Source organism: Triticum aestivum, chromosome 7B, assembly GCF_018294505.1.
Source record: "Triticum aestivum cultivar Chinese Spring chromosome 7B, IWGSC CS RefSeq v2.1, whole genome shotgun sequence".
Taxonomy (NCBI): Eukaryota; Viridiplantae; Streptophyta; class Magnoliopsida; order Poales; family Poaceae; genus Triticum; species Triticum aestivum.
In genome coordinates, this window is record NC_057813.1 from 81,018,685 (window position 1) to 81,028,179 (window position 9,495).

At 41.8% G+C, this 9,495-nt stretch overlaps 1 protein-coding gene across 1 annotated transcript; it reads left to right on the plus strand.

Moving 5' to 3' along the window:
• The first annotated feature begins 1,433 nt into the window (after positions 1-1,433).
• On the plus strand, positions 1,434-3,314 carry LOC123159109 (omega-amidase, chloroplastic). The gene is made up of 8 exons (XM_044576916.1): positions 1,434-1,647; positions 1,728-1,821; positions 2,085-2,159; positions 2,248-2,326; positions 2,446-2,461; positions 2,579-2,665; positions 2,784-2,866; positions 2,929-3,314. Exons 1-8 carry the CDS (start codon positions 1,453-1,455, stop codon positions 3,029-3,031), a joined length of 732 nt encoding a protein of 243 aa, XP_044432851.1. The 5' UTR covers positions 1,434-1,452; the 3' UTR covers positions 3,032-3,314.
• The last annotated feature ends 6,181 nt before the right edge of the window (positions 3,315-9,495 follow it).

The window sequence follows — 9,495 nt, forward strand, 5'->3', positions numbered from 1 at the left end:
ATACGATGGACAACAAAGCAGATTCACGTGTATTTATTTCGATTCTTCAATTTTTAAAAAGTCATATTTGTCAAACCACATGTCGAAATTCAGATCCGTCTACACCGTTGGTTTCGCCATGACCAGATCTTTGAAACTAGATCCCATATGAATATGTTTCAACGAAATTATTTAGATGCCAATTTTGATAATATATTGTGCAACTTTAGTACTGCATTGTGCAACTTTAGTACTACATCGTGCAACTTTTTTTTAAAACTAATGTTTGAAGCTGTACCTTCGTATGAGGTTGCAACCTAGCAACCACGACAACTTTGATGTGCAACTAGTCTATTTCCTCGACGAAAGTCGATGTCAAACCTCCTCTTGTAATGTAGTCTAGTTGCACACATATTGATGTTTAGTTGGCTTGTAATGTAGTCTAGTTGCACACACATTGATGTTTAGTTAGCAGGAAGACTAGTTGCACACACATATGCTCAGTTGACTTGTAATTTAGTTTAATTGCACACACATTGATGTTTAGTTGGCAGGACTATTTGGCACACACATAGGCTTAGTTGGCTCGGTAATCTAGTCTAGTTGCACACACATTGATGTTTAGTTGGCAGGAAGACTAGTTCGTCGAAACATCCCCATGCGGGATCTAGTTTTGAAGAGCACGTCACGAGGGTTTCACTGATGAAAGCGGATTTGAATTTCGACACGCGGTTTAGAATATATGTCTTTTATAATTTTGAAAATCAAAAATTAATGCACAAGTGACGAACATGAGAAACATTAATGTAGCAGCATGCAGACACCCATCACGTGAGAACATACCACATATAAAGTGATTAATTAACAGTGTCTTTTGAGTCATAGGAATGATTACGCGTACTATATCTGACAACAAAGCCGGCCGCCCAGGAGCGCTAGCGGGCAGCCAGCCGCCCGCTCGACGCGTCCTTAACATCCACCTCTCTCATCTCCATGCCAAGGCCAACTAACAGGGTACAATAATCAGCTTTTCATCCGTTCTATTCCAATTTCTCATCCCTACTTTTACTCCCTTTGTACAAAGTTGAGTCATCTATTTAACTGAGAGAGTAAAAAACCTCGCTCCTGTAATTTCTGTCTCGGTTGCTTTCACCGTCTCCTTCCAGGGCGCAACACTTCTTGTTTCACCAGTTGCCATGGCACGTGTACAGTACAAGATCGCGCTGTGCCAGCTGCTGGTCACCCCGGACAAGCACGGAAACATCGCCCGCGCGCGCGCCCGCATCGAGGCCGCCGCGGCCGCCGGCGCCAAGCTCGTCGTCCTGCCGGCAAGTCCCCAACTCCTCCTCTGTAACTTACTGGCCACGGAACTGAGATTCACCTCGAAGCAGCCAGGGACTGACGGAGGCTCACGAGGTTCGCTTCTCTGACGACGTTGCTCTGCTCCAGGAAATATGGAACTGCCCCTACGCGATGGAGACCATGCGGAGCTATGCCGAGGACATCGACGGCGGCCGGTCGCCGTCGGTCTCGATGCTGTCGGAGGTGGCCGCTGCCAGGAAGATCACGATCGTCGGCGGATCCGTACCCGAGATGGCGTCGGGGCAGCTGTTCAACACCTGCTGCGTGGTCGGGCCCGACGGGGAGATCAAGGCCAAGCACAGGAAGGTAAAGGAGCCAGGCTTATCTTCTGCATCAAAAATTTCGCATGTCACTTGCAGTGACTGACTTCCAGGGAGATTTTCCAGCTGCATCTGTTTGGAATTGACATCCCGGGAGACATCACTTTCAGGGAATCCGATACCTTCACTGCTGGGCAAGAACCCACCGTGGTTGACACAGGTGTGCACACCGTGTGTACTGAAAATTCTGGATCAGAATTACTGTATATTTTGGCTTGAAAACAAGTACTACCAGTTGCATCGCGCCTGTCAATATAGTGCACTGGAGCCTCATATCAGTGTTTATATGATGTTCCCTGAAATTCTACTACTACAGTTTTACCCATCGTTAGCACATTTACTGAAGTTGATGCGGCGTTTAAATTTCTCTCCTCATCTATTTGTATATGATAATAACCAATCCTTGTAGTCTTATTATTACAGATGTTGGACGGATTGGTATTGGGATTTGTCATGATATCCGGTTCCCAGAACTGGCAATGCTGTATCGATCAAGAGGTATGCCTTGCAAGTTCAGTCCTTGATGCCAAGCAACACAAACGTCTGTCGTATCCAGTAAAAATCCAGTCCCTTCTGAAACATGCAGGTGCACACTTGATATGCTACCCGTCTGCGTTCAACATGAGCACCGGGCAGCTCCTCTGGGACCTTATGCAGAAGTCCAGGTTCAGTTATCTCTTTTCCAGTCAATTCTTAACATACCATGATGTATTTGTTCAGATAGTCAGCTAATTCTCCCTTGTTTTGAATTTGACCCATGCATCTGCTCACTTAACTCCGACAGGGTTATTGACAATCAGGTGATCATCATCCAGCACATGCACTAGCACTTGATTACTACTTAACTGTGACCTGCAGTTACTGAAATCCATGTAAAAGCCGTATGTATGTACACCATAAACTGTTTATGGTTTCAGCTGTTCGTGGTGACCTGCTCACCTGCGCGAGACCCCAACTCAAAGTCAGACTTCGTGGTCTGGGGTAACTCAAGCCTCATCGGACCAGTAAGACTACGCACGCATCACTGAAGCAGAGTTCTGCTGACTGCTCCATTGTGATAATTTGGACTCCAACCAAAGGTGAAGCTAACCATGTTGGCATCCACTTTTTTTGTCCTACTAGTTTGGCGAGGTTCTTGCGGCGGCAGGGCACGAGGACGCGACCGTCATCGGCGAGGTCGACCTGTGTTCGATTGATGCTGTCCGGTGTGAGACTCATCTTTTTGTAGTTGATTTTGTACTTGGGCTTGTGTTCTATTTCGGCTCAGGCGTCAGAGGAAAAATCTGTGCAGGGCGAACCTCCCTTTGGAAACACAGGGTAGAGGGGATCTGTACAGGTTGGTCGATATCGAGAGGGAATGTTCGAGCTAGCTGCGTTGCTCTAGGAGATGGAAATGCAGTGCAGAGAACTGAAGAAGGCCACGTCTGCATGTGTTGGTCACATGCTGGGGACGGGGTTTGCAAAATTGTGTAGTGGCATGCAAATATTCGGGATGCCATATACGATATGTACCGACACTGTATTTGTTTATCAGGATTCAAAACGGTATGGCACGAACACATGACAATTCCGAACGTTTATGACGATAAGTTTAGTGATACGAGGATGGCAAGTTTCTTTTTTTTTCGAATGCCAATTTTAGTTGTAAGAATGTCACGGTTGAAGTGATTCGTGTCACACGTGTGACACTTATCATTTGGGTTTGTTTTCTTATTACAATGAACTAGATGTGGAATACCTCTAGATGTTTCCTCAGAGAGAAAGACACGTGTATTTGAGTAGTCCGGATTCTGCTAAAATCCGATTAGGGCATCTCCAACGGCAGTCCACAAATTTTCCGCATCCGTCCGTGGACAAGGGGGACCAGTCCGCGGACACGGATGCGAGAAGACGACATCCAACGCTAGCAGCATACATCGGGTCTTCCTCATTTTTTTCCAAGTCCGCACGATCAAATAGCCGCATGCAAAGGGTACAGACGTTCAAATAGCCGCATGCAAAATGGTAAATGTTACGTCTCAACATTTTTGTCCCCTTTGATCCGTCCACTGATACACAATCAGATCTTTCTTCAGCTGCTCATGAGTTGGTCGATGCCGAATTTGTTGATGCATTTGAATAAACTCTTCAAATGTGGTTGGATTCTGGTTCGAAAGTTGGATAAGATCACCCATGTTCTCGAATTCCAGAGTTGCGGCAGCATTGTCACCCTCATCCTCGACGATCATGTTATGCATGATCACACAACATGTCATCACCTCCCTCAAGTTTTCTGGATCCCATTGTTTAGTAGGTCCACGAACAACTGCAAAACGGGCATGCAAAACTCCAAATGCCCTCTCGACATCCTTTCTAACTGCTTCTTGTCTTTGGGCAAAGTGAGCTTTTTTCTGGCCAACTGGGTTTGATATGGTGCTAACAAAGTTAGCCCGTGGAGGATATATACCGTCAATCAGATAGTAGCCCATGTTGTACTCATGTCCATTGACAGTATAGTGGCAAGGAGGATGTCGTGAAAAGGTCACGGCAGATGTCCTAGCAAAAGGACTTAGTCGTGGAGCCATCGCAACTAGGAAGCTTAAAGGGGTTAAAACGGGACAAAGGACACGGGAGTTTATACGGTTCGGCCCCTTGCGGTGAAGGTAAAGGCCTAATACAGTTTGAGGTGGTATTGCTAATGTCTCGATTACCAGGGAGCGAAATCCGCTTGACCTAGTTCTCGATTTGATGTTACTTGTCCTGAACCGTCATCCGGTCGTCCCTTTATATACAGAGGTCGATGCCCAGCGGCTCACAGAGTCCTGGCCGGCTCATAAACAATGTCCGGCTCAGTGTTATCTATTCTCGCCTTACAATACAAGTCATATATAGACGGTGGTTTATCTCTATAGGCCTTAAGCCGCCTTCGGGCCTTGGGCCCTTAACTGAACCGCCATCTTCAAGTGTCATCTTGGGTTTCATATTATGAATCGCCTATAGGTTTAACCCGGCCCCTCTGATACGTCTCCAACGTATCTATAATTTTTTATTGTTCCATGCTATTATATTACCCATTTTGGATGTTTATGGGCTTTACTTTACACTTATATATCATTTTTGGGACTAACCTACTAACCAGAGGCCCAACCCGAATTGCTGTTTTTTTCCTATTTCAGTATTTCGAAGAAAAGGAATATCAAACGGAGTCCAAATGGAATGAAACCTTCAGGAGCGTGATTTTTGGAACAAACGTGATCTAGAGGACTTAGAGTGGAAGTCAAGAAACGAGAGAGGCGGCCACGAGGGTGGAGGGCGCCCCCCTACAGGGCGCGCCCCCTGTCTCGTGGGCCCCTCGATCGTCCACCGACGTACTTCTTCCTCCTATATATACTCATGTACTCCGAAAACATCAAAAACGACCACGAAAACCTAATTCCACCGCCGTAACCTTTTGTATCCGCGAGATCCCATCTTAGAGCCTTCGCCATCTTGGAATCGGCCACAGAGGGCTTCTACATCAACACCATAGCCTCTCCAATGAGTTGTGAGTAGTTTACCATAGACCTTTAGGTCCATAGTTATTAGCTAGATGGCTTCTTCTCTCTCTTTGAATCTCAATACCATGTTCTCCTTGATCTTCTTGGAGATCTATTTGATGTAACTCTTTTTGCGGTGTGTTTGTCGAGATACGATGAATTGTGGGTTTATGATCAAGTTTATCTATGAGAAATATTTGAATCTCCTCTGAATTCTTGTATGTATGATTAAGTTATCTTTGCAAGTCTCTTCGGATTATCAGTTTGGTTTGGCCTACTAGATTTATCTTTCTTGCAATGGGAGAAGTGCTTAGCTTTGGGTTCAACCTTGCGGTGTCCTTTCCCAGTGACAGCAGGGGCAGCAAGGCACGTATTGTATTGTTGCCATCGAGGATAAAAAAATGGGGTTTATATCATATTGCATGAGTTTATCCCTCTACATCATGTCATCTTTCTTAATGCGTTACTCTATTCTTGATGAACTTAATAATCCAGATGCATGCTGGATTGCAGTCGATGTGTGGAGTAATAGTAGTAGATGCAGGCAGGAGTCGGTCTACTTGTGACGGACGTGATGCCTATATACATGATCATGCCTAGTTAATCTCACAATTATTCGCTTTTCTATCAATTGCTCGACAGTAATTTGTTCACCCACCGTAATACTTATGCTATCTTGAGAGAAGCCACTAGTGAAACCTATGGCCCCCGGGTCTATCTCTTATCATATACGTTTGCTATCTACTTTTGTTTGCATCTTTACTTTTCCAATCTATATTATAAAATACCAAAAATAAATTTATCTTATCATATTATCTCTATCAGATCTCACTTTCGCAAATGGCCTTGAAGGGACAACCCCTTTATTGCGTTGGTTGCGAGTTCTTGTTTGTTTGTGTAGGTGCGTGAGACTTCTGAGGAGCCTCCTACTGGAATGATACCTTGGTTCTCAAAAACCGAGGGAAATACTTACGCTATTGTGCTGCATCACCTTTTCCTCTTCAAGGAAAACCAACGCAAGCTCAAGACGTAGCAAGAAGGATTTCTAGCGCCGTTGTCGGGGAGGTCTTCGCTCAAGTCAAGGCATACCAAGTACCCATCACAAACTCATCTCCCTCGCACTTACACTATTTGCCATTTGCCTCTTGTTTTCCTCTCCCCCACTTCACCCTTGCCGTTTTATTCGCCCTCTCTTTCCCAATCTCCTCTCTCTTTCGCCTCCTTTTTGTTTGCTCGTGTGTTGGATTGCTTGTCACGATGGCGCAAGATAATACTAAGTTGTGTGATTTTTCCAATACCAATAATAATGATTTCCTTAGTACTCCGATTGCTCCTCTTAATGATGTTGAGTCTTGTGAAATCAATGCTGCTTTGCTGAATCTTGTTATAAAAGATCAATTCTCCGGCCTTCCTAGTGAAGATGCCGCTACCCATCTAAACAACTTTGTTGATTTGTGTGAGATGCAAAAGAAGAAAGATACGGATAATGATATTGTTAAATTGAAGTTATTTCCGTTTTCACTTAGAGATCGTGCTAAAGTTTGTTTTTCGTCTTTGCCTGAGAATAGTATTGATTCATGGAATAAGTGCAAAGATGCTTTTATCTCTAAGTATTTTCCTCTCGCTAAGATCATCTCTCTTAGGAACGATATTATGAATTTTAAACAACTTGATCATGAGCATGTTGCCCAATCTTGGGAAAGAATGAAATTGATGATTCGCATTTGCCCTACTCATGGTTTGAATTTATGAATGATCATACGAAATTTTTATGCCGGATTGAATTTTGATTCTAGAAATCTTTTAGATTCGGCCGCGGGAGGCATGTTTATGGAAATCACCTTAGGAGAAGCTACCAAACTCCTTGATAACATTATGGCTAATTATTCTCAATGGCACACTGAAATATCTACTAGTAAAAAAGTACATGCTATAGAAGAAACTAATGTTTTAAGTGGAAAGATGGATGAACTTATGAAATTGTTTGCTACTAAGAGTGCTTCTATTGATCCCAATGATATGCCTTTATCTACTTTGATTGAGAATAATAATGAATCTATGGATGTGAATTTTGTTGGTAGGAATAATTTTGGCAACAATGCTTATAGAGGAAACTTTAATCCTAGACCGTTCCCTAGTAATTCCTCTAATAATTATGGAAATTCCTACAATAATTCTTATGGTAATTTTAATAAATTACCCTCTGATTTTGAGATTAGTGTTAAAGAATTTATGGTCTCTCAAAAGAATTTTAATGCCTTGCTTGAAGAAAAATTGCTTAAAGTTGATGATTTGGCTAGGAATGTTGATAGACTTTCGCTTGATGTTGATTCTTTGAAACTTAGATCTACTCCTCCTAAGCATTATATCAATGAGTCTCTCAAAGCTATGAGAATTTCCATTGATGAGTGCAAGGAAAGAACCGCTAGATTGCGTGCTAAGAAAGATTGCTTTGTAAAGGCGTGTTCTTCTAGTTTCCATGAAAATAATGATGAAGATCTAAAAGTTATTGATGTGTCCCCTCTTAAATCCTTGTTTTGCAATATGAATCTCAATAATGATGGGACTGGAGATGAGTCAACTTTAGTTAAAAGGCGTCCCAATGATTCAGAGTTTTTAGATCTTGATGCTAAATTTAGTAAAAGTGGGATTGGAGAGGTCAAGACTTTAAATAGCATTGAACCCACTATCTTGGATTTCAAGGAATTTAATTATGATAACTTTTCTTTAGTAGATTGTATTTCCTTGTTGCAATCCGTTGTGAATTCTCCTCATGCTTACAGTCAAAATAGAGCTTTTACCAAACATATTGTTGATGCCTTGATGCAATCTTATGATGAACAACTTAATTTGGAAGTTTCTATACCTAGAAAACTTAATGATGAGTGGAAACCTACTATAAAGATTAAAATTAAAGATCATGAGTGTTATGCTTTGTGTGATTTGGGTGCTAGTGTTTCCACAATTCCTAAAACTTTATGTGATATTCTAGGTTTCCATGATCTTGATGATTGCTCTTTAAATTTGCACCTTGCGGATTCCACCATTAAAAAGCCAATGGGAAGGATCAATGATGTTCTCGTTATTGCAAATAGAAATTTGGTGCCTGTAGATTTTATCGTTCTTGACATAGATTGCAATCTTTCATGTCCTATTATTCTTGGTAGATTTTTCCTTAGAACAATTGGTGCGATTATTGATATGAAGGAAGGGAATATTAGATTCCAATTTCCATTAAGGAAAGGCATGGAGCACTTTCCAAGAAAGAAAGTTAAATTACCTTATGAATGTATCATGCGAGCTACTTATGAATCAAGTGCCAAAGATGGCACTACTTAGATCTATCCTCGCTTTTATGCCTAGCTAGGGGCGTTAAACGATAGCGCTAGTTGGGAGGCAACCGAACTTTATCTTTGTTTTTGCCTTTTGTTTTTGTTTAGTAATAAAATTTGCATCTACCTTCTGTTTAGATGTGTTTTCATGTTTTAGTTAGTGTTTGTGCCAAATAGAACCTATAGGATAACCTATGGTAATTGTTAATTTGAATCTGCTGAAAAACAGAAACTTTGCGCTCACGAGAAAAAAATCAACAAATCACAGAAACGTTCTTTTGCGTTGATTCTTTTTGCTGTATATCAATAAAAAACTTGCATAGGACTTCCTAGTTTGGTAGAATTTTTAGATTTCCAGAAGTATTCGAAAGTTACAGATTGCTACAGACTGTTCTGTTTTTGACAGATTGTGCTTTTCGTGTGTTGTTTGCTTATTTTGATGCATCTATGGCTAGTATGTAAGGGTATGAACCATAGAGAACTTGGAATACAGTAGGTTTAACACCAATATAAATAAAGAATGAGTTCATTACGGTACCTTATGTGGTGGTTTTTCTTTCTTGCACTAACGGAGCTTATGAGATTTCCTGTTGAGGTTTGTGTTGTGAAGTTTTCAAGTTTTGGGTAAAGATTTGATGGATTATGGAATAAGGAGTGGAAAGATCTTAATATTGGGGATGCCCATGTAACCCAAAGACATTCAAGAGTATCCAAAAGCCTAAGCTTGGGGATGCCCCGGGAAGGCATCCCCTCTTTCATCTTCGTCCATCGGTAACTTTACTTGGAGCTATATTTTTATTCGCCACATGATATGTGTTTTGCTTGGAGCGTATTATATGGTATTAGTATTTGCTTTTTAGTTTACCTCAATCATCCTTGATGTACACACCTTTTGGGAGAAACCCACATGATTGGAATTTATTAGAATACTCTATGTGCTTCACTTATATCTTTTGAGCTAGATAGTTTTTGCTCTAGTGCTTCACT

What these genes read in the sequence shown, in the direction of transcription:
- LOC123159109 (XM_044576916.1), top strand. Translation starts at nt 1,453, where the DNA reads ATGGAGACCATGCGGAGCTATGCCGAGGACATCGACGGCGGCCGGTCG. An exon ending in ACTCAAGCCTCATCGGACCA is followed by an intron (nt 2,666 to 2,783) that starts GTAAGACTACGC and finishes TTGTCCTACTAG; the next exon opens with TTTGGCGAGGTTCTTGCGGC. An exon ending in TGTTCGATTGATGCTGTCCG is followed by an intron (nt 2,867 to 2,928) that starts GTGTGAGACTCA and finishes ATTTCGGCTCAG; the next exon opens with GCGTCAGAGGAAAAATCTGT.